The 24,782-nt window shown below is 38.0% G+C and overlaps 1 protein-coding gene across 26 annotated transcripts in view; it reads left to right on the plus strand.

The window, feature by feature from the left end:
- DLGAP1 (DLG associated protein 1) overlaps window positions 1-24,782 on the plus strand; it is a 961,850-nt gene that overhangs the window by 581,104 nt on the left and 355,964 nt on the right. For 5 of the 26 annotated variants that reach the window (XM_055102772.2, XM_008971166.4, XM_055102773.2 and 2 more), the window contains exon 1: window positions 174-321. The exons of 14 other annotated variants lie outside the window; for them this stretch is intronic. In XM_055102772.2, the coding sequence (XP_054958747.1) occupies window positions 229-321 (93 nt within the window). In that variant the 5' untranslated portion in view covers window positions 174-228. Of the gene's footprint in view, window positions 1-173; window positions 322-606; window positions 788-24,782 lie in introns of those variants that run through there. 7 more of the 26 variants (XM_008971164.5, XM_055102777.2, XM_008971167.5 and 4 more) reach the window with 4 other exon arrangements.

A 24,782-nucleotide genomic window follows, 5' to 3' on the forward strand; every position in this document is an offset into this window, starting at 1 on the left:
CTTAGGAATCAAATACTGTAGCTTGAAATCGTTGCAAGTCCCAGTTAATACGGTCAATTGTATTATGAGTGATAAGTGCTCACTCACAAGCTGTCTGCAGTTAATAAAAAAAGGGACTCCTTTTTTTTCCAATATTGTTATTTTTAAATGTCAAGAATCAGATGTCTGCTGTTTAGAACTATTGTACCGCTGCCAGTGACTGTCTGTATTAGGGCTGGGAGCAGGAACATGGATTTGAAGACATTAAAACTGTTTAATTCTCAGTTGAGATGTGGTTGGCTCTTATACATTTGGAATAAAGCATTTATGGCACATCTCAGGGTAAGTGCTTAATAGTTAAATAAATAAAATAGGAAGAGGTTCAGAGATAGAATAAAAGGTGGTTTTTGTTGTTCTTTTGTTTTTGCTTTTAAAAAGCAGAATTCTTGGTTGTGTTTATGCCTCTTTATGTAAATGTTGTATGTTGAGTGACTGACATATAAAGCCATTCAGAAGAGCAAGATTTTAGATTTCCAACTGTTAACCTAAAAGAAAAATCCCTTCAAACAGTGTATTTTGCATTCATTCAGCCGTAGAAACAGGAAAAGGGAAACAAAACGCTCTCTCCGCGGTAGAAGTGGAGAGAGAGAGACAGAGGGAGCGAGAGAGAGAGCAAGACAGACCGAGAAGGAAAGCACTCCCAGAGATGAAATTTTAGGAAAGCAAAATGATCGACCTTTTTAAGGCTGAGTGGGTTTCTTCAGTTTGTGTGCAAGTTTCAAGAAATGGAAGGACTGACCAGGTTTGGGTATAACTCTTTTATTACTTTGTATTTGATAATAGTGTGGTGTTGATTTGGATGGTTTTTGTGGTAGGGAAAGGAAGGGGTAGTATTTGTGATTTTATTTCTCCTCTAAATAATGGCTAGAAAGACTGGAAGAGCTGACAAATTAATGTATGCACAGATAGTAAAAAAGCAGGTGGAGACATCAGATATCTACAAATCTGTGTCTCCACAAGGGCTTTATAAAATCTTTAATTGACACATGATCTCCTTAGATCTGCTAGGTGCTCTTAGAGGATATTATATGGCTGGTGATTGAAATATGATCGGTTGTTTTCCAGGACCAGGATTCTGAATAGCTACTGTTCCTTTGCAAAATTAACATTTATGATGATTGCTCTTTTTGGGGGTGGGGGTCTGCTTAAATAAGGCACCACACAAGATCATTGAGGAAGCATTCATAAGCATGAATCCAGGATCTTTTAAATACAGGTAAAATTTTTTTTTCAATAATCGGTTCAAGATTATTTCCATCTTTGCCCAGTGGGAGTTTTCTTTCCCTGGCTGAGTTTTCCTCCCTCTTGTGTTAGAACAATTTTAAGTCTCCCAATTCAGTTAAAACTACTTTACATGCAATTTATGAAAGTGCTGAACAGTTCTGCTAATGACTTTGGCTACTGGGATGTTTCTTTGCTGCCTTTTTCTGAAATCCCATCCACCACATTCATTGATGATTTTCTTTATTTTTAATTTAAATTGCCCTAATAATCCAGCAAGTGAATGTCAGGGTTCCTGAATGGATTTCCTATTGGGTTTGCACAATCTTCTCCCTGTTTTTCACTGATCTTGGTAGAGATGCCCCTCTTCATTCATAAAAAGATGAGATTGCTCCTGCCTGGTGCTAACTTTGGATGTGGAATCAGTGATCAGCAGCAGAATTCTGTTAATTCTCTCTCTCTGATTCTCTTTTATTCTCACTATTGTCAGGTCCAATTAATAAAGGGAAAAAAAATTGACAAAACATTGTGAGAAAGCAGCAGTCCAGAAAGACTCAGTGGTAGTAAAGGGAAAATCAAAAATATATAGGAAAGCCTTCTTGGAAGTTATTAAAGAAACTTTATTATTCTTGGCCTCCAGTTTCATTGTTTTCTAAAGACATTTTCGGCAACACCAAAGTGCTTGGTTAGCCACAGTCAGAGGTTTCTGCCTGTAACACACACTTTCTGATCTCACAGAATTCCAATCTACTAATTAAAGGCATAGCATTAGTTAGCAAAGAGTGAAAGAGAAAAACTAGCCTTGGATCTCTCAGTGGCCAGTAGATTTCATTTCCCCTTTTTCCATTCTCCTCAGAAGACAGTTTGCTTGATTGCAAATTAAAGACAGTAAATCAAGGTAATCATTCACCATTCTTTAAGAGAACTATACCCACAGTCTCTAGCCCACATGAGATCATGGCATTACACAATTTTACACAGTGATTTGTGAATGGTAGAACACATTGCTCTTTTGTGTCAGGTTTTTTAGGAACTGCTAAAAAATATATGCAATATTGCCAAGCTGACTTTAATTTGTAATTAGATTATGTTTTCCACCACTTTGGGTTTAGGTTCAAAGGCAACAATCTGTCTTAGTGGGTTATCACACAGGGAGAATCTTTTTTCACATTATTTTGGTAAATTCATATTTAAGTGTTTTTTCAAATTCTTAAATTAAAACCACAATAGGGAATTGCATTATTTTTTTTCAGTGACTGATTTATTTATATTCAACCCAGTCCTCTATGTTTATAAACTAAAAGGTAATGATATAAAGAATCAATTAATTACTGTTACAAAGAGATAAAGGAGAAAATATTGTGTAAAGAAAGGCATAACATTTACTCTTACTGTTACTTTTGACCAAATTCTTGTTTTTAATTTTTTTTTTTTTTTTTTTTTTTTTTTTGTCTTGGAGAGCACTCACATGATTAAAGAAAGACCTCTTCTGATTCCCTGATCTTTTAAATGTAGGAATATTTAGGACTCTCATTAAAAACTTTTTGTTTCATTTGCTAAAGTCTAGCAATATGCCTGCTTTTTTCCCATTTCTAAGATATACAATGAATTTTCTGGATATGTAGGTCTTTTTGTGTATATTAGGTCACTGTTCTCTGTCAACTGGAGTTTCTACTAATTGTTTCACAGAATTAGGAAACTTCCCACAAAAATCAGGCTTGTGATATCACAGAACTGTCTATGAAGCAGAATTATGTGAGCCTGCGGTTACTGCATGCCAGGTGCATGTGTGCAGGTTTATATATACACCTTCTATCTGCATAGGTATCCCTGCAACAATACTTCTAAAATATGCATTTATACACATGCTGTTTTTGATCTCTGATTCATGAACTCAGATCCATTTTAAGAGTGCCATTTCACAAAGTCCATGGAAGAGGTATGACTATGAAGTGGAGAAACAGATTTTTCATAGACGTTGGAAAATTCATTACTGTGCTTTTCCAGTGATTATATTGAACTTCGCCTTGGACCATTCGTGTAGACTAGTTAGGGATGTCCTGCTTCTCTGGTGTAAGAATAAAGAGGTGTTAGTCCCCTTAATAAGGGAGAATCCAACAATCATAAAATAAATGACTTTTGCTCTCCTTAATTTTTTTAACCACAATTTAATATACGCTTGCAAGATTGTCTAACTCCTCCCTGATTTAATTCTCTGCGACTCTAAAATCATAAGATACATAATTAAAGGACCAGGCAGAGTTGGGTTTTTTTCCCCTTAAAATGACAATTTTAGAGTAGTAGAACCTCCTGATCAGAAGGTCATCTGGTGCAGCTTCCCATTCACACTAATCTCCCTGCAATGCAGACATTGTATCTTCCTATCTATTTTTCATCTAATAATCTCCTTATAAAAGAAGGCTTTGAAATTATTTAGTCCAATTTAGTTTTTTGAAAAGAGAAAAATCCTAAGGAAATACCTCGATGAAATCAGTCATCTTGTCAGTGGAACCTGGCACTCGCAGGCTCACTGCCTGGCTACCAGTGCTGTTCTGTTCCCATTATGTTGTACATATTCTATTATCCATTCTCATAACATCCTTTTAAGGCAATGGGGCCAAGGCACAGGGAAGCAAAGGGAGAAGCGACATTATCTGAAAGTTAGAGTTGAAGCAAGTTTGTGACTCAAAAGTCTCAGAAGAGGCAAAGATTAACTAAATAATGCCTGCAATTATTTATTTTAACTTCCAAAGAAAAGAAATTGGTATGTTCCTCCTTTTATGGATGAGTTTTCCCTGCATCATGGTAAACCACGTAGCAAAGGAGGATGCATAGAGCAGAACACATTAGGATATGTGATCTTTAGGGAATTTGCTCAGAGCCCTGGTTAGACTTTGAAGACAGCATGCATCCTTCCAGCATCTTCCACTCCTTTGAAATCAGCATCCCTCATCTTACTTCTCCAGGATAAAAATTAACATAGCTGTTACCATATTTGCAAAGGCCAAACTTTATTAGATAGATAGATAGATAGATAGATAGATAGATAGATAGATAGATGTATTTATATATAAAATATGTATGGTGTGACAGGTAGGAATTACGTATTGGAACAATGGGACCATGGGACCAAATATATTAAATGGGAGCAACTGCAGCAAATCTGAGAGGAATAGTGTGCAGGACACATACGCTAAAAGCTACGAGCTAATGTCTTAGTTATTGCCCCCTACATGTAAAAGTAAGTGATTGGAAAGGATTTATCTCTAAAATTGGAAATGCTACATGAAATATTGTAAAGTGGAATCAATATGGGTACATATGGGCACAATAATATCACATGTATGCCTATAGAGAATCATATATATGTATGGCCACTTGCTCTATCATTGAATATTTAGAGGTAAAGCTTCCTTAATTTCATGTGCACAAGAATCACCTTGAGAGTGTCTATAAAATGAGGATCTCTGGCATCCACCCAAGAGATTCCAATTTCATAGATATGGGATGATTCTGACAGTGATCAATCCCAGAACTGCATTTTAAGTAACCCAATTCTAGGGAACTGTAAGGCTTAATTTCTCATTGTATTTACTGAAGGGGGCAGTAGAGCCTAATAGATGAAAATATGGGATTCAGGAGCTCTGACTGCAAGCTTTATTGATGCTGGCTTGCTACATGACTTCGGGCTCTACTTAGTACTTCTATTTCTACATCTGTAAAATGGGCATGATGATATGACTGTGTTTGCTTCAGGTCTTAGAAACAAATGTAACTTCAAATTTGAGAAATAAATGAAAAATACAGTGAGAAAATATTCCAAGTTTATAGATCCTCAAACATTAACAAGCTTTATCTCTTTCCCATGTTTCATGTACCATACCACTTTTTCCTTTATATTTCACTTCATCTAGTTTTTATTAAGCTGGCATTGGGATTAACTTGTCTGATTCTGTGGTAAAGAAAAGCCCTTTCCAATGTGGGATGACAGTAGGTCTTAATTACAGTGTAGGTGTAAAATTTCACTGTCTTGTGTGCCGACTAAACGCAGAAAGCTTTTGTCTGAAGTCGAAAGTATCACAGTCAATCTTTTTTTCTTTTCTTTTTTGAAAGACAGTGTTTCCCTTTGTCACCCAGGCTGGAGTCCAGTGGTGTGATCATGGCTTACTGTAGCCTTGACCTCCTGGGCTCAAGCGACACTCCCACCTCAGCCTCCAGCGTAGCTGGGACTACAGACTCAGGTCACCGTGCCAGACTAATTTTTTATGTAGAGACGGGGTTTCGCTATGTTGCCTAGGATGGTCTTAAACTTTTGGCCTCAAGGGATCTTCCCACCTCGGCCTCTCGAAGTGCTGAGATTACAGTTGTGAGCCACTGCACCAGCCTGGATTAATCTTTTGATAGCTCAACCTCAGTGGATCAGGTTTTCCCATGGCTTGATATTGGCTGATGGAATATAATTCTGGCTTCTTCAAGCTTTAGTGTATTCATACAGAAAAAAAAAAAACCACACAATACACACTTGCTTTTGTTTTCATACGTTAAGTCTGTCAAGCTCCTGCTGCCTTATTCCAGACAGCTCTGGTAAGTCAACAGGACAAGCTTAATTAGTAATAACAGTCATAGGAGGTGTCTACAAGGGAACTCTATCCACCATCATCACCTCTTTAATTGGCTTAGGAGAACCAGGTTCTCTGTGGAGTGTTTCCTCCGTGGTGCTTTTCCACCATTGATAGAAGATGACCAAATGTCCTTGGCCATCACTCTTCTTTGCTCGTGCCCAAAGTCCCTAAGCCAGGTATATCATTCTTCTAATGTTATAGAAATTGAAAAGAGCAAGTACACACTGAAGCCAGATCTCTCTCATGACCTCTTCTCCACAGAACCGTCGGAAGTTCAAACTTCTTCTGCAAGCCCTGTGACTTTGGGCAGTCTAAATTCTACCTCGCCTGCTTCTCCAATGTCATCAAAACAATGAAAACAAAACCATTCAGAATTCACAGGAAAGGTTTAATACATTTAATGAAATTATATCTCTTAATTATGAAAACCTGACCAAATAGGCTTGCCATTTTTGGTTATAAAAGTGGAAATTAGTGATGATAGAGATCATCCTGTGGACACTATAAGACTCTGTAGGCCATCCCGGGACCTGCAGTTTACACTCTGAATGCCACCTGCCAGTCTAAGCTCCTCTGTGGACGTCCATCTGGCTAGCATCCCCTTAGGCAGTAAATAAGTAGGGAGAGAGGACTTTCTACAGGACTTTTCCTTTTAAAGTCCTTTAAAGGGACCCTACCTGTAATCCTTAGAAATTTTATGTCTTTGTCTTCTCTCCTTAACTAGCAAAAGTTTCAAAGGCTTATCTGTAACTCAAGGGGTGTCAGTGAAACTAACTGTCATTTGTTTGCAAATGAAACCTGAGCTTTCTGAAAATGACTCCCCTGCAAAATCATTCCCCCATAACACTCCTCCAGCCTTCTAGTTGATTTTAGATCGTTTCCTGTTCTCCCACCTCTTGGAAGTATTCCATGGCACGCTGAGCAGACACTTTTAGTCAAAAACGCCTATAAATAGCTGATTTTCCCTGCTTACTGCCTTCTCTCTAAGGCTTTCACAAAGGAGGTGAAACGAATCCACTAGAAACAAGAGCTTTCTGTGAGGGGTGTGTGGTGAGGCTTATGAAAAATCAAATCCACAGGCCGAAAATTATCGTGTAGGTTGCTTTGCCATATTTGAGTTACGCAATCACTGCATGGAAAAAGAAACATTTTATTTCATGCCAGAAGATCTCATGAACTGAACAAGCCATCAAGTGTGTCTCATCTGAACTTTCATGCTTCTTTAAAAACATGTACTTTGACTTTCACACTGCTATAAAAATAAAAAATAAAAAAAACAAGTTTTATTTATTAGATTCTATTTGTAAATCTAGATAACCAATTCCTGTAGCCTTTCCATCATGGGAAATTTGAAATGATTTTCCCCATCCCCATTTCTCCTCCCAACAGCCCTTCTCTTTTGCCTCCAAGGCCCCACCCATGGTCCACATCACAGAGCCCCCAGAGTGGGGCATGACACTCCTGGAACACTGTGCCCATGCTAGGCAGGACCTTAATTTCTTCGTTCACTGATCTTACTGACACAAGCCTTAGAAACCCATACCAGTGGTTAATTTCATCCCCTCCTCCTTCCTTCCCCACCCCGTGAACCCTCTTTAGCAAGAGAGCTGAGCTCAGCAATACTTTCCCCTCCCCAGTACTCCCTTCTCTCACTTCTTTTCCCTTTCCTTTTATGCAGCTATTTTATTACATAATTTGGAAGGGAATCCTAGTCCAAGATTGTCAGTTTACAATGAGACAACTGAGATCTGGAGAGGCTAAGTGGCATTTCCATGGCCCTGGGTTGTGGAGAGAGGTGGGGAAAAGCAGTGGCACTCAAAAGTCTTCCTGAGCTCCTCTTATTTTCAGGTTATCTTGATGTTACCCACACTGTTACTCACAGTGTTAATAACACTGATTCTGGCTGGGCGCAGTGGCTCACACCTGTAATCCCAGCACTTTGGGAGGCCAAGGCGGGCGGATCACAAGGTCAGGAGTTCAAGACCAGCATGGCCAACATAGTGAAACCCTGTCTCTACTAAAGATACAAAAAAATTAGCCGGGTGTGGTGGCATGTGCCTGTAGTTCCCAGGTACTGGGAAGCTGAGGCAGGAGAATTGCTTGAACCCGCGAAGCAGAGGTTACAGTGATCCAAGATAGCACCACTGCACTCCATCCTGGGTGACACAGCAAGACTTTGTCTCAAAAAAAAAATAGAAATAAAATAAAAAATAACACTAATTCCACACTTGATGGATATTCAAGACATTTCCTTCCAGTCCCAGCCCCTGCCCTTTCCACTCTGGTGGCTGGATCTAATTTGCTGTGGCCTACGCCCTGTCTATTGCTAAAGTTTCTAGAAAGAGCATCTCATTATGCCTTTCTTTATGAATTTTCCAAGAACACACACCATCAATAGAAGCAGGTGTCTGGAACAACTCAAAGTATCACTTAGCCCAGTGCATTTTGTACTTTTTAACCACCAAAGTCTGTGTTCAAATAAAGCAAAACATGTAAAACAATTTAAAACAGCACTACTCACATGGACGCAAGAACAGGAGGTTTCAAATCTAAATTCTCTCCCCAAGCCACCCCACCCCACCCTGTACCTGGGCTTTCTACAATTTGAAAACTACTGCCCATTCCTTCCCTATTAATCAATCTAAGCTGTCTAAGAAAGAGTTTAATGATCCAGGAGGGAAATTTCTGTATCTGTTCTTAATAAGCCCACTCTTAATAAATGAGATCAATCGGAAAACTCTGATAAGTTCCCCCCCAAAAATTGGGATCTGTATTCTGAGCTTCGAAAGTTATCCGTCCCCAGTGTGGTAGGTTGTATTAGCAGCAGCAGCTGTCGAGGCTGCAGCCCTGGTGCCCTGCCCTTCATTAAAAAGACAACAATTGATCCTGGGACTCCAAGAGTTCCTGATTGACTCAGACTACAAAATCACTTTTGGGCTTTAAGCTCTGATAGACAAATTCTTATGTTACCTTCATACCTTTTCTCCAGCTGTGACCCAAAAAAAGAGGAATTGACTTTTTTAGGAACACACAGGCCCCTTGACTCCCAGGCTAGTGCTCTTTCCACAGCACCATACTGAACATCTTTTCATCTCCATCCCATGCTGGATCCACTTTTATGTGACAATGACTAAGAATAAGATGAAGATGGGGTAAAGGGAAGAAGAAGGAGAGTAAGAAGAACTATAACTTACTAAGAAGGTTCTATGGACTTGTGTTTACCATACATTGTTCTTATTACATTGTCTTTATTTCTGGAAGTTTCTGGGGTAGCCGTTCTGACCCCTGTTTTATATGAAAAGGAGGGTATTAAATTTGCTCAAGATTATTCTGCTAGTAAGTGACAAAACTGAGATTTAAACCCTGGCCTGTCTGATTCCACAATCTGTTCACTTTCCACCATAACGTGATGCCTCTGCTTTGTAAATATTTCCTTTGGTCTTCTCTTGAAGGATTTTTAAATGAGAATTTCTTTTAATAACAATTAAAAATGAATAATTATGGTTTAAAAAACAGGTTCTACTTCTATGATTAGGTGTAAAACTAAATCTAGTTTGGAAAGTAGTCATGTTTGAAAACAAGTAATATATGAGGTTGATTTGCAAAGTGAGGTATATAAAAAGGTTGTAATAGGACATTATTTCATGTCAGTGGAAATGTATATCTCAACCTATGAAAGAACCTTTACTCAAGGCTCCTTGTGTTTATTTGCTTGTCTGTTTCAACAAGAAACAATACTACTGACCCCATGAGACTGCCAGCCTAATTGTAGTTATAACATTGTTAATAACACTGTAAGGTTCTTATGGACAAATATGCACTGTCTGCCCATTTAATATTCTTTGCTTAATTTAATTTTGGAATGTCTGCTTCTGAAATGATTAGGAAGTAAACTGGGAGTCTTCAAACCCAATTAAATTAAACCCAAACCCAAAACCCAGACTTACAGAGATAAGTCAGTGTGATTTTATATTTTGTCTGTCCTTACTTTTTGGGAGACCAGATGGTTATCTCTCAGCCTACTGTGAACCAGAATTCTGCTTGGTACATGAGCCTCATATATCCCAGAGTGTTAACTAAGTGTTTGGGAGATTTACCCATTTTACTATTTGTTAAATTACTAGTCCAAGTTTGAAGGAAAAGATATGTTTCTCTAAAGATCTACCCTTAGAATGTTGCGTAATTACCCATCAAAGTAAAATTGAATTAGTGAGTCATATACTATCCAAGGTGGAACAGTTACATGTGCCACCTTAGAGGTGGCTGCAGGTATCCTGCATAAACGGTGCTGTTAGAGAATATCAGTAGAGTTTATATTAAATCCTTATAACAGACAACAATGCAGAATAGTAACACTTCGGAAGTCTATCAGAATAAAGGTGCCATTCTCAATAATGAACTTAGAAGTCAAAGTCAATGTAGTCTTCATAATCCTTCTTCTTAGCTGGTTTTGGGTATTTCCTCATGTACATGTATCACACTGCAGATAGTTCAGTGTTCTATAGCAAACTCTTGCTTAATGCTCTCCCCTCTTTGTTTAAGCCCAGATGAAGTTAATTTAAAATAATGGTTAGTCCTAATATGGCATGTTTAAAAGCCTCCAGTTCCTTTTGGTTCAATGTTTTATAACATATCGCCATGCATAAGAATGAAATATTAATTATTCACTTAGCAGGGACTTCTAAGGAACTGAGAAGTAAAATAATTCCCTAAAATTAAACCATGCCAATTTGATCTCATTTATGTTTTTGAAGGCGTTATTAGATTAATAGATGAATAGAACTAAGCGTTGCATTTCTTCGCTTCAACCCACCTTGATTCTACTTGTTGTAACATGTATTCCCCTCACATTTTCTGTCCACAAGCATATAATGAAAAATTCTGTTAAATGATTTTATAATACTGTCATTCTCCCTGAGTCTTTTATTCAACCAAGATTTCTTTAGCACTTGTTTGACCCAGACTGAACTCTGGGGGCAGTGGCTAGATAAAAGCAGGAGGGAAAAGACCAGATGGGTAGCTGACCACTCAGCTGGTAGAAATAAGCAAATGGAGAACAGAATTTATTCCTAGTTGACAAGATAATACAGGATTTTATTTTCTAAGGTACCCAAGTTGCCCAAAGATGGAAGATATGGTCTAGCCTGGAGGCCAGGCCCAAGCAATTTAACCTCTGGGCAGCATTTCTCAGGGGAACCAATGGTATGAGGATAGGAAAAGAGCAGGGAGCTGCTTCCTAGAGGGGCCTGGGAGGTTGCAGGCTCCTGAGCCCAGCCACCAGGCAGCTGGCTGCAGAGGTGGTGGGGCTGACCAGGCCCTGGGGAAGAAACCTAGCAAGCAGCACTGCACCGTTGTGAGGAAAATACCCTCAGATTCACATCACATCCATGCACTCAGCATCAGTACCAGTCAGCAAGATGGAATGGCATGGACGCTGTGGATAGCAGTAGCAACACTGTGCACCCGGAGAATTTAGATGCCTCTGGGGCCACCCTCAGAGACCTAAATGCTTCCAGGTGTGAAAAGAGCAGAGATAGCTAGTTAGGAGATAACCCCAGGGAATAATGAACGGGTTTATTACCAAAACTTAACTTTATCTCCAGATTATAACACCTGAGGATGTAGCTATTAGATTGGGACGATTTGTCTAACAAAGGCATCAGATCCCAAGTAAAAGGAAGAGTTTCTTGTTATTAAAAATGTGTTATGAGAAACTGGATGAACATATGAGGCATAAAGCAAAGGACATTTCCCTATTTGGTGAAATGAGGGCAAATGAGCCCTAGGGTTCCTTTTAAATCAGGTAGTCTAGTTCTCTGCTGTCCCACGTGGTAGCCACTAGCCACATGTGGATCTGTAAATTTCAATGAATTAAAGTTTGAAAAAATAAAAATCCAGTTTCTCAGTCACCGTAGCTACGTTTCTAGTGGTCAGTAACCATGCTTCCTGTTGTTTATTAATCCCTCAATCAACATTTCCGTCATCACAGAAAGTTGTATTGGACGGCATTGCTCTAATTGTTTTTTACTCTCTTGACTTCTAGTAGACTGGGGCTTTGCCATAAAAAGGTAATACCCTGTGGTGATGTCCCAGTGATTAGAGGTGTCCAAATTGCCTGGTAGTTTTCTGTGTGCCCAAAGCGGGGCAGGGAGGCCCAGTGAGGGCGAGGGCTGCCCTGCTTGAATGCCTGTCCTCCATGCCCTCACAGTGTGGCATTAAATAAATCATTCCACCATTAAAACTTCTTTTTCTTCATTTGCAAAAATACTTACCTCGTAGAGTTGTTTTGAGGAGTCAATTATGTAACATACCTAGCTTTCAATAAGTACAACTCACTTCCCCTTAGAAACATGAGGACTAACATGGGCCTGGGGTTTTGGTGGGATTCTTACCCACCTTTTATTAGTCACTCATGATGTGCTGGCCATTGTGCTGGGCACGTCATGTGCATTATCTCCCTGGATCTTCCCACCCACCTGGCGCTGTCCCCTCCACGTGCCTGTCGGCTCCTACTCTGCGTTTTGTACCTCCCTCACCATTAGCCAAGTAGGCAGCACCTTACGTGACATTTCCATTCTCACGCTGAGTTTTGGGCGGTAGTTGCTGAAGCTCTCTTTTGGACAGTAATCCTCATCTGTGATTCTTTTCCTCATTTAAGAAACGTGTCTGCAAAACTTTTCTTCTCCTCACACTTACTTGTAAATTACAATGTTTTGACACCTCTAGGAGCAATATCTGGGCGCAAATGGATGTGGAAGTTGGCAATACATCATCATATCTGCTACAGCCAGTCCCTTGGCTGGTGCCGTTCAGACAGGGCCCCTCATCCTCCGACAGGTTCAGTTTACGTGTTACCCAAAAGACTCCTGTCTACCCCACATTGCTTATGCCTTTGGCCAAAGGGAAAGGGCTTTCCAGAAAGGCCCTTGGAGTGTCCATTATGGACTATCCAGGGTACTGGTTTAATTGAACCCTGTTTGCTGAGACAAGTGAGTCTCAAACCTTTCCAATGCACATTGAAAAATGAACATGATTGATTTACAAGTGTCAATGTCTGGCTTCATTTGTTTACTCACCAGACTTCCATAGCTGCATTTTTCATATTGCTCTCTGAAACCAGGCACTCTTTCGCCATCTTTGAGGCCTGGAAAGAGAGAGATCACTTCAGCCCAACAAATCAGAACAATGCCATTGGTGGCAGGCCCATTGGAAAAGCTTATTGAGGCAGGATTCCCTAATGTGGACTGTCAGAGGAAGATAATGTTTAGGATTGGAACATCAGCAGGGTTGTCACCAGTCAGGCTGGGGCAGCACAGAAGCAGAACTGATGAGATTGCACATTTGACTGACTTCTGAAATAATCCTATCTCAAAAAGACCTTTGGATGGGGTAGAGGGCAGGGTGGGGGCACTGGGCAGAAAGTCAAATGCAGAAGGGCAGGGCATCTCATCCACCTAATTCAGGTGTTCTCTATCTGAGGCTGTGTGACCTGTAGGATGTGCAAGATTGGACTCTACACAATCAGCAAACTCCTGAAATTATATAAAAGTCAGGGGAGTGGGTGAGATGTTCATCTTGCTTAGAAGAAAAGTTCTTAGCCTTTATCATGTCCCCAGAAGAAATAAGGAGTCACTAACAAGTTTAAATTATGACATTTAAAAAATTATATGCTTTTTCCTTAAAAGCATAAAATTGATGGCTTTCCTTCTTCCTTATGATGACAGTTTATTAGGAAAGCCTGTAGAATAATTTGAGGAATATAAAGTTTTTAAAGAATTATTATTGTGAATGAATATTAGCTGAAGTGAACAGATCCTCTATTGGAATTTGGAGCTCCTATAACAATGTAATCCCTGTCATAGGATTTTTTGTAAAGGAGTTTTTCCTGAATAATCGATTCAAGTAACAAAAAATGAAGATCTTCTCTATATAAGCGTCGAAGTTGATAGGAAATGAGAATTCAAAGACTTCTAAAACAGTTCCTACTCTGAAAAAGTTTATAGTCCAGTGGAACATTAAATAACTAAATACACCGGCAAAGGGAGAAGCATAAAGGTATCTGAACAAAGAATAGGGAAGTTTACAGAAAGAATTTAAACCTGGATTGTAAGTAAGGAAGGATGGAGGATAAGGACGTTTCCTCATTTGAAATATCATATCTCTGAAGCCTTGAAAGTATTTCTATGGGAGTATAACGGGAGAGATTTCTCTTAGCATTTTCTCATTATTTGTTAATCTCTCAATAGTTCAGCCCTATATCCCCCATGCCTAACAAGTACCTGAAAATCACTTAATTCCATCTGCAAAGTCCCTTTTTCCATGAAACGTCACAAATTCAAGGGCATGACACCAGGAGGTGGAGATCATGGGAGCCAAAATTCTGTCTGCCACAATAATTCAACAGTCAACATAGATGGTAAATTAGTGAGGCGTTCACCTTCATTGACAGCCATGCAGTTCAAGGGCCATGAAGTTCATTCTGGGAAGAGTAAATTATAGCTTTGCTACCAGAAAGCTGTGTTCAAATCCTGTGTTTTAGCAGTTATACAACATTGAGTGAGATATTTCATGTCTGTCTGCCATGGTCTCCTCCTCTGTAATGTGGAGATAATAAAAATACCTATCATACAGGGTTGTCAAAAGAATTAATTGTGTTAATACTATGGAAGGTGCAGACCAATGCTTGGAAATGGGGCATTATATAATGCCTCAATAAATCCTATTATTATTATGCCTGAAAAAACACGGTGGTAGCAGTGTGAACTGAAGCAAGAGAACAGATTTAAGAGACATTGCAAAAGTTACTGTTAGAGATTACAGTTTCACTTATCAGGGTTTTGAGCACATGAAACCCTTCAGCATCTGTATTAACTTTCTATGGCTGCAATAACAAAATGCCCCCAATTTAGTGCCTTAATACAATGCAAATTTATTTTTATTTTTTATTTATTTATTTATTTATTTATTTTTTTTTTTTTTTTTTTTTGAGACAGAGTCTCGCTCTGTCGCCCAGGCTGGAGTGCAGTGGCACAATCTCGGCTCACTGCAAGCTCCGCCTCCCAGGTTCATGCCATTCTCCTGCCTCAGCCTCCCAAGTAGCTGGGACTACAGGTGCCCACCACCACGCCTGGCTAATTTTTTGCATTTTTAGTAGAGACGGGTTTCACCGTGTTAGCCAGGACGGTCTCGATCTCCTGACCTCATGATCTACCCACCTCGGCCTCCCAAAGTGCTGGGATTACAGGCGTGAGCCACCGTGCCTGGCCCACAATGCAAATTTATTATCGTACAGTTCTGCAGGTTACAAGTCCACAATGGGTCTCAATGAGCTACAATCAAAACATCAGTAGGGCTATGTTCCTTCTGGAGGTTTCTAGAGAAGATACCCTTTTCTTGCCTTTTCAAGCTTCTAGAAGCCACCTACATTCCTTGACTCCTGCCCCCTTCCTTCATCTCCAAAGCCAGCAATTGCATCACCCTGATCTGTGTCTGTGGCCACATCTCTCTCTCTGACTTTCCTTCTACTTATTTGTGATTACATTGGGCCCACTTGATAATGCATGACAATCTCCCCATCTCAAGACCAGTAAATTACTCACATCTGTGAAGTCCCTTCTGCTATATAAGGTAACATTCACAGGTTCCATGGATTAAGACATGGGCGTCTTTGGGGAGTCCATAATCTGCCTACTACAGAATCTACTATCTAAAACATAAGATATTTCTTAAACTTAATACCATTTTTTTAAACTTGGTGTGAAAGATGTGTGAAATTATATATCTAGTGCATATCAGCTAAATGAGATCATTGTATATATGCACTGGTCCCTGGATAGTTCACGTATATGGTGATGAAATAAAAATACCATCCATTTCTGAGTTTTTTAGATTATTTTAAAAGAATACTCTTCTAAAATAGTTTGGCAGCATGTCCATTCAAATCACTATTTGAAATCAGAGCACTTGTAGATGGTGTACTTACTTACATACTCTGCAGTATACAGTCATTCACTCTTAAATATTGTTAATTTTTGAGTTGCAATTAATTTTTTAATCCATGTTAAAAATTGTCACCTGCTCTAACATCTCACTTAAAATATACCTATAACCTCATGTATGGAAAAAGCTCTGAAGCATGAAAGTTCTATTGTTCACTCTTCTTGAAACAAGCATTCAATAGCTTCATCCACCACTTTTCTTCTTACATTTAAAGTGTTAACTCTTAGTGTCATCTAAAAGGAGTGTTCCTTTCTTGTGAGATGGTATGCCCTCTAATGTTTATCATGTGAAAGCTCATTTAGTAAGCTTTTTAGAGCAGAAGAATCTCATGCCAGACAATTTTTTAGTTTATTAGATCTAGATTCCCCTTTGCCTATGAGTAACATATTTGCTGCTTCTTATTTGAAATTTTTATCAGTCTCTTAACTTTACAGTAAAACACCAATTATTCTTGTCATTTGAAATCCCCTTCCAGTATCTATACATGTAAATGCATACATCTTGCACATTTGCAATCAGGTATTATATATATATGTGTGTGTGTGTGTGTGCACATATATATATACGTATTATATATGTATATATAATACATATATAATATGTATATATAATACGTATATATAGTGTATATATATATGTTTCCCTTTTGTTGTATATAATATAATTTTTAATTCAGACACTTCTGAGCACTAAGTATATTTCAGGTTAAGGGCTCTGTTAAAGGCTGGGAATACAAAGTTGAAAGGACATGACTCTTGCCCTCAAAGAGCTCTCACCAACCTGGGAGGAGAGGGGAACTGATGGTTAAAGTTTTTTAAATAGGAAAAAACATGTTTTAAGTATAGAATCACCTGGACTTAGTGATTGAACTACTGAGGTGTCTAGAAAGAGAAAAGTAAAAATGATGAAAAATTTATAGTTTGAAAAATTGGGTGCCTGTCAATACTTCCAATTGAGACAATTAATGTAGGAGAAAGAATACATTTAGATGGAGAAGTTGGTTTTGTTCTCAGCCTGCTGAATCTTATATGCCTGAAGCATATTCAGTTGAAGATGTCCCGTAGGCAAATGTTCATTTATTCAGATACTATTTGGGAAGTTATTATAGTAAACCAGATAAGAAATGATTGTGTTTGGAATAGGATTGAAGCAATAAAGATGGAGAGAAGTAAACACACCTTTCTACTGTATCTTGAGAGTATCAAGTTGGTCAAGAATTGAGTGGGATGGATGAGGAAGAGGGAGGAATGAAGGCAGCTGGATTTATGATTGTGCAGTTCTGGAAGACATCAGAACTGGAAAAGGGCACTGGGGAGTTATCACATAGGAGGCTGAGAGGAGTTTGAGAGTGAATGAGGTCACACTGGGGCATGTGTAAAGTCAGAAGATGAGACATCACAAGCCAACTTCCTGGGCTACACAGCAGGAATCATAGGAAAAGCATTAAGAAAGGTCATAAAAATAGGCCAGAAAAGTGTGGGAGCAAAGGGAGAGGAAGAGGATTTCAAGAAACAGGGAAAGTTTAACAAAGTCAACTACCAAGGAGTGGTCCAGTCAGACAAGGAATGGAAAGCTTGACCGTGAACTTGGCAATTGGGAAGTAACTATTGCACATGCCAAGAGTTTCCTTAAACTGGTAGGGTAAAAATCATTTTGTATCACTTTGATAAATGTTTATTATTTTCAATAATACTCTATAATTTAATGAAAATATGTATTGTTATTATAGTATGTAAATACACCATGGCTAGAATATTCATTTCTATTTCTATTCATTGTCTTTTGAATTTTTAAATAGCTTTTTACCATTATGAATAATACCATAAATGTTATTTTCAATGAAAGGCTAAAACTCTTTTCCTGGTTAGAATTCCTAAATATTATGCACATCCTTCAATTTGAAGAAAGTAATGCAAGTAATTCTTAGCATCTTAAAATAATTTAAATATTCTAATTTTAAATAATAATCTACAGAGGTTTTCAGCTCTTTTTGTTATTTTCAGATGGAGACATCACAAATGTCTGGGTCAATATCTAGCCTAGAGTGCACACTTACAGAGCAAGCATCTTCTTCATACTACATACTGAAGTCCTCTATGGATGTAGCGTTATACTAAATAATCAGCTGTATTTCTTTATATTATAAATAATTTAATACATAGAGCAAGCACTTTCTTCATATTATATACTGAAGTCCTCTATGGACGTAGCATGACACTAAATAATCAGCTGTATTTCTTTTTTTTTGGAGGGGGACGGAGTCTTGCTCTGTCGCCCAGGCTGGAGTGCAGTGGCGCAATCTCGGCTCACTGCAAGCTCTGCCTCCCAGGTTCACGCCATTATCCTGCCTCAGCCTCCCGAGTAGCTGGGACTACAGGCGCCTGCCACCACACCCGGCTAATTTTTTGTATTTTTAGTGGAGACAGGGTTTCACCGTGTTAGCCAGGACGGTCTCGATCTCCTGACCTCGTGATCTGCCCTCTTCGGCCTCCCAAAGTGCTGGGATTACAGGCATGAGCCACCGCGTCTGGCCTGTATTTCTTTATATTATAAATAATTTAATATCCATTAGTAATAGGTTTCTTCTGTTTCAAGTGACTAAGGTAATTTCCCACCTATTAGCTATTTCTGTTGACCTCACTTCACCAGAGTTCCTCAATCTAAGTTTAATTTTAGCAATCACAATTCTCTCATCTAATTAACAAAAAAATTGGGCCATTGCCTCAGTGTCTTGCATTCAACCTTATTTTGACTGGCCATTTTCTAATAATGTCTCACACTCTTTTTTACCCCAGTGCTTATAGTTGTAGTTTCTGTTCCATTGCGTTCATTCTCTTTCCCAGCTCTCTTTGCTCTCGTTAATGTTTTTCACATTTCTTTTTCTTTTCTTTGTATTTACTTAGTAACCAATTCAAATCCCTTACTGTTACAAACTCTTCAATAATCATCTAGTTGTTTATTCAGGAAAAATTCCTGGAAGTAGATGAGCCAGGCCAACAGTCATGCAAAACACTAAATATTACACATAGATTGACTCCTTGCACATATTACCAGTGACCTCTAGAAAAGTGGCCTTGATTCCCACCCCAATGGCACTTTCCATTCTTGACACACTTTGTAGACGATTCTTCTCTATTGTGAATCCAAATCCACTTCTCTTTGCATTTGTCTTGGAGCCATAAAATAAGAATAAATTTTTTGGCTGGGCGTGGTGGCTCATGACTGTAATCCCAGCACTTTGAGAGGCCGAGGCAGGTGGATCACGAGGTCAGGAGTTCCAGACCAGCCTGGCCAACATAGTGAACCCCGTCTCTACTAAAAATACAAAAATTAGCCTGGTGTGGTGGCACGCGTCTGTAGTCCCAGCTACTTGGCAGGCTGAGGTGGGATAATTGCTTGTACCGGGGAGGTGGAGGTTGCAGTGAGCCAAGACCATGCCATTGCACTCCAGCCTGGATGACAGAGTGAGACTCCGTCTCAAAATAAATAAATAAATTAATTAATTAATTTTTTAAAATCTACCTCCCTTTCATTGATTGTAAAACAACAGGAAATATACCTAATTACTCCTCCACATGGCATTCCTTCAAATGTTTAATGCAAACCGTTATTTGCCACTTAAGTCTTCACTTTTCCACCATCAATAGAACTAATTCCTTCAGCTTTTTTTTTTACTTTTATTTTAGGTAAGGGGTACATGTGCAGGTTTATTACATAGGCAAATTGCCTGCCAAGGGGATTTGGTGTACAGATTATTTTGTCACTCAGGTAATAAGCATAACACCCGATAGGCAGCTTTTTGATCTTCACCTTCCTGCCTCCCTCCACCTCAAGTAGGCCCCAGAGTCTGTTTTTCCCTTGTTTGTGTCCATATGTACTTTATGTTTGGCTTAAGTGAGAATACGCAGTATTTGGCTTTCTGTTCCTGTGTTAGTTCACTTAGAATAATGGCCTCTAGTTCCATCCATGTTGCTGCAAAGGATATAAGTTCATTCTTTTTTATGGCTGCGTAGTATTCCGTGGTGTATATGTACTGCATTTTCTTTATCCAGTCTGTTGTTCATGGGCATTTAGGTTGATTCCATGACTTTGCTATTGTGAATATTGCCTTCAGCAATTCTTTAAGAACAGGACTTTGAGCATCTCATCTGACAAATTGTATCTCATCCCAAGAAAAGCATCCCTCTTAGCTTATGGTGTCATAGTGTGAATATTAATATTTCATTTGGGTCCAGACTTCACAGCATTCAGTGGAACTCTTTGGCCATGAACTTCTATGAAAGTACCAGCTTGTCTGGTAATCATGTCATGCTGCCTCACACTCAGGTAAAATTTCTAGGACCATTTTTTCACATGAAATCATACTGATAGGTTTCCCCACACTGTACTGCACACTCAGGTGGTTTAACACAATGTAGAGTATTACATGTATCTGTATTAAATATTATTGTATAGATATGAGTGTATTCTAGGCAAGGGCCACTGGTTACTGATGTGCAGCTCGTGCACTACCTAACTCTAGGGAGCTCCACTTACATTAGTAGTCATCTTACAGTTATTCATTTATTACTATAATTTTCCAGAAAATGGCAGTAGAATCTTGAGGAAAGAACAACTTGTTTCTAAATCACTCATCTAAAAGTGTCATTTGAATTATCAAAAAGAATGTTTTCAAAACAATAACAAAATTGGGGAATGCTAAATCTGAGATCCAATATTTTAAATATTTCCCCCCAATGTATGTATGATATTTTAATACTCATAATTGTATCCAATATCTCATTGTTGAAGTTGGCAATTTTTAAAAGTTCAGAATAGGGCTAGAAAGAAAGACTCTGCTTCTCGCTAGAGACTGTCCTGTTCTTTTTCATGAAATTATTTAGATACCATTTAGGAAATGTCATTCAACCAGTTATGAATCTCCTATCCAGTCTACATTTTAAAATTTTATTTAAAAGCGTATTACTTTGTTACAGGTGTTATTAGGGGGAGGGGTTCATAAACTTAATATACATTTATTGGGGACATTTTGTAAAATACCTAAGAACATAAAGAAGATAATAGAAATCCCCCAGACATAATCACTGTTAGCAAGTTTGTGTTGTTGTTGTTCTTTGGAAAGACTGATAATATTAATAAACCTCTGAGTAAAGTCACCAAGGAGGGAAAAAAAGAAAGCACAAGATAAACACTAACAGAAATGAAAAAAGGGCCATGGATATATACGCAGTAGATATTAAATCTATCATATAAGCAAAAACAGAAACAAACTTCATAAGAATGCAAGTTGAGTGTGCCTAATTTGAAAATCTCAAATCCTAAATGCTCCAAAATCCAAAACATTTTGAGAGCCAACATGACACTCAAAGGAAATGCTCATGGGAGCATTTTGAATTTCAGATTTTTGGATTGGGGTTGCTGAACCAGTAAGATGGAAACACAACCAGGCATCACTTAATGACGGGAATACCTTCAGAGAAACGCACTGTAAGGTAACTTGGTTGTTGTGTGAACATCATAGAGTTTACTGACACATCCTAGATAGTAGAGCCTCCTACACCCCTCAACTATGATATAGCCTATTGCTCCTAGATCACAGAATCTTACTGCCTGTTACTGTGCTGAATACTGTAGGCAATTAAAACACAATGATAAGTATTTGTGTGCCTAAACATAGAAAAGATAAAAATATGGTATTATAATCTTATGGGGCTACTGTCTTACATCCGATCATTATTGACCAAAATGTCGTTTGGCCCATGACCGTGTTCTAAAATCCGAAAAAATCTGAAATTCAAAACCTTTCTGGTTCCAAGCATTTCAGATAAGGAATACTCAACCTGTACCTTGAAAATGTAAGTGTTCGGTTTCCTGGAAAAATAAAGCATTCAAAACTCAGTAAAAACAGAAACCTTGAATATATCCATAACAACTTAAGAAACTGACATATTAAAATTTAAAATTTTAGTTTAAAATTTACTCAGAAAAAGACCAGACCCTATTAATTTTATAAAACCTGCAAGAAGAGGTAATCCCTGTCGTATACAAATTCTTCTAGAAATTAGAACAACAACAACAACAAAAAATAAATGCCCAACTAGTTTCAGGATTTAATATAGACTTAAACCAGACAAGGGCCATTTAAGAAAGAAAAATTTAAATGCAATTTCTTTCATGAATCTGACATAAAAATTCTTAATAAACTTAAAAATACAATTAAATAATTAAAAATAATGTAAAATAACATGGCCAGATGACAATTATTTATTAACAAAAAGAAAGGTTAACTTTGGAAAAGATATTCACGTAACTCTCAGCGCTTAAAGATTAAAGGAAAAAAAGCACATAGGATTGTCTCAATATATGCACAAAAGGTATTTCCAAATATTCAACAGCCATTAATGATCTAGGAAAAAAATTATTATAACAAATTGGGAATAGAAAAAAATTCTTAAAGGGTATATATATGTAGCCAACAGGAACTTCCTGTCATGTTGGATCATTTAAACACTGGCCACAGGTTCTTTTGCCGACATTTCTCTGTTGATTCATGTTAGTCTATAGCACCTCCTTTAGAATCTTCCCCTAGAAAATATGAGGAAACAGTGTTACCCAAATCCTGGCAGGCTCAAAGCTGTCTTTTTCCTTGAGTCTTGATACTTGAAGGGGAGCGTTATTAGAGAGAAAATCTTTGACTCCTGCCTTCTAACTTGGTATCTTATGGATCCTGCTCCACTGTTTGCTGAGGTTAGATGTTTCTGTGGATACATCTGATGTCAACCTCATTTTCTCTTCCTTAACTGATTTTTATCTTTTTCCTTGACTGCCTTAAGGATTCTTTTCAAAAATTTTTCTGGGATGTGTCTTTGGGTTGATCATTCTAGATGACTTTGCACTGATACAATGGATATCTTTTTCATAAGTAGATTTAAGGCTTTTTTATTTTAGAAAAGTTTTATTGAATTATATTTTAAAGTAATTATTCTATTCCATTGTTTTGGCTTTCTTCTTCTGAGATTACAGCTATGCATATGATGGCTCTCCTTTGCCGTATTCGTTACATGTCCTTTTCTCTCTAATCCTTCTTTATCTTTTTTGCCTCTGTATAATTTACTTGCATTTTCACTTTTTATCTTTTATGTCCCTTCCTTTACCTTCCTTTCCTTCAATTCCGCCAGTTCCCATTTGACATCCACCAGCAGTCTACCAGTAACCTCCTGTTTTCTTCTCATTTCTTCCCTGAGTTCTTACAATTCTGCTTTGTGATCTTCTTTTATAGCTATAACTGCTTCATTAATTATTGGTTTAATTAATAACAATGTTGGGTTATGCTTTTAATCTTTTTTGTGACAACATATATTTCAGTTGAGTTTTCATTATTTACAAGAAATTCCTGACTGGTCTTCTTCATTTTTCTTTTATTTTTTTACTTTTAAACTTTTATTTTTGGTTCAGGATATTGTGCAGTTTTGTTATATAGGTAAATTCATGTCATAGGCCATATTTCTTATCATATCTGTATGTGTATTACTTGTATATTACTCCTATTTGAATGAGTTGAATTTTCCTAGGAAATCAAAAGAGTGTTCCTGTAGAGGGAATGATGGGCAGTAGTTTTCCAAGCATCAAAGGCTTCCTTTGCTGCTGCTACAATTGTTTCTTCATAATATGATCCATCTATATAGTCACACATCATCTGACTCAGAACCAAACCTAGTTCTGTTCTTCCTCAATTACTTCATGGATCACTTCACAGGCTGCCTGTCACATGGGAACACAAATGATGCCGTCACTTTCAGTAACACTTTTAGAATTTTCCTGACCCTAATGAGATTTGCCATTTACCCTCCACCTGCTGCATAAATTTCAGTCTTTTCTGCAGCACTTTCCTCTTGGATTAAGGCCCTTACTTTTGGGGAGTGGATATTCAACAGAGATTTCTGAGTTCTGCTCTATCTAGAACCCCTTCATACCTCCCACTTACCTACCACAGTATTAAGACTTTTCTCGGCTTTCTGCCTGACTCTGACTTTGGAGTCTGTGGATTTTCTGCTGGTTTTGCTGAAAATGTAATTTGTGGGTGTTTCTTTTCATTTTGTTGTATTGTTGTTTTGTTGTTTGGAATCGATTCCAGGAGAAGTGAGAAAATTCAGCGCCTGTGAAAACCAGTCCTGTTACCATTTAGAAATCTTTTTCTCCTGTTTTTTTCTATAAAGATGATTTTTTATAAGAAATCTCAGTGTGTGTGTTTACCTATCAACAAAGTTAATCTTCAAAAATAAAAAATAAAAATAAAGCACAGTCAGCTTAGCATACTACTTCTTTGTGAACGTGGGTTGCTTCTTTAAGCACTCACGGACCTTCCATTTAACAGCCTGTTCTAGGATGATGCTGAGGTATAAAGTCAAGCCTATCATGCTACAATATACAGAACATATTTCTTTAAAGCTTCAAAAGTCTTGTCTATCTTCAGTGTTTTGCCACCGCCATTTCTTTTAACAAACTTTAAGAATGCCCAGGTTGATTTTGGGGGCCCTACCAAAAGTTCTTTGTGTTATAATTTGTCAAGCACAAAAATTCGAGCTTAATATTTTTAGGTGTGTCCTCTTTTTAAAAAGAAAAATGTCTTCATTGGGAAAATTAAATCATTCATCTAATGGATCTTATAATATTTTAAATCAACATCCCACATGCTAATTTTTTTTTTTTTTTTTGAGATGGAGTCTTGCTCTGTCACCCAGACTAGAGTGCAGTGACACAATCTCACCTCACTGCAACCTCTGCCTCACTAGGTTCAAGCGATTCTCCTGCCTCAGCCTCCCGAGTAGCTGGGATTACAAGCAGCCACCACAATGCCTGGCTAATATTTGTATTTTTAGTAGAGATTTTTGTATTTTAATT

Source organism: Pan paniscus, chromosome 17, assembly GCF_029289425.2.
Source record: "Pan paniscus chromosome 17, NHGRI_mPanPan1-v2.0_pri, whole genome shotgun sequence".
Lineage (NCBI taxonomy): Eukaryota > Metazoa > Chordata > Mammalia > Primates > Hominidae > Pan > Pan paniscus.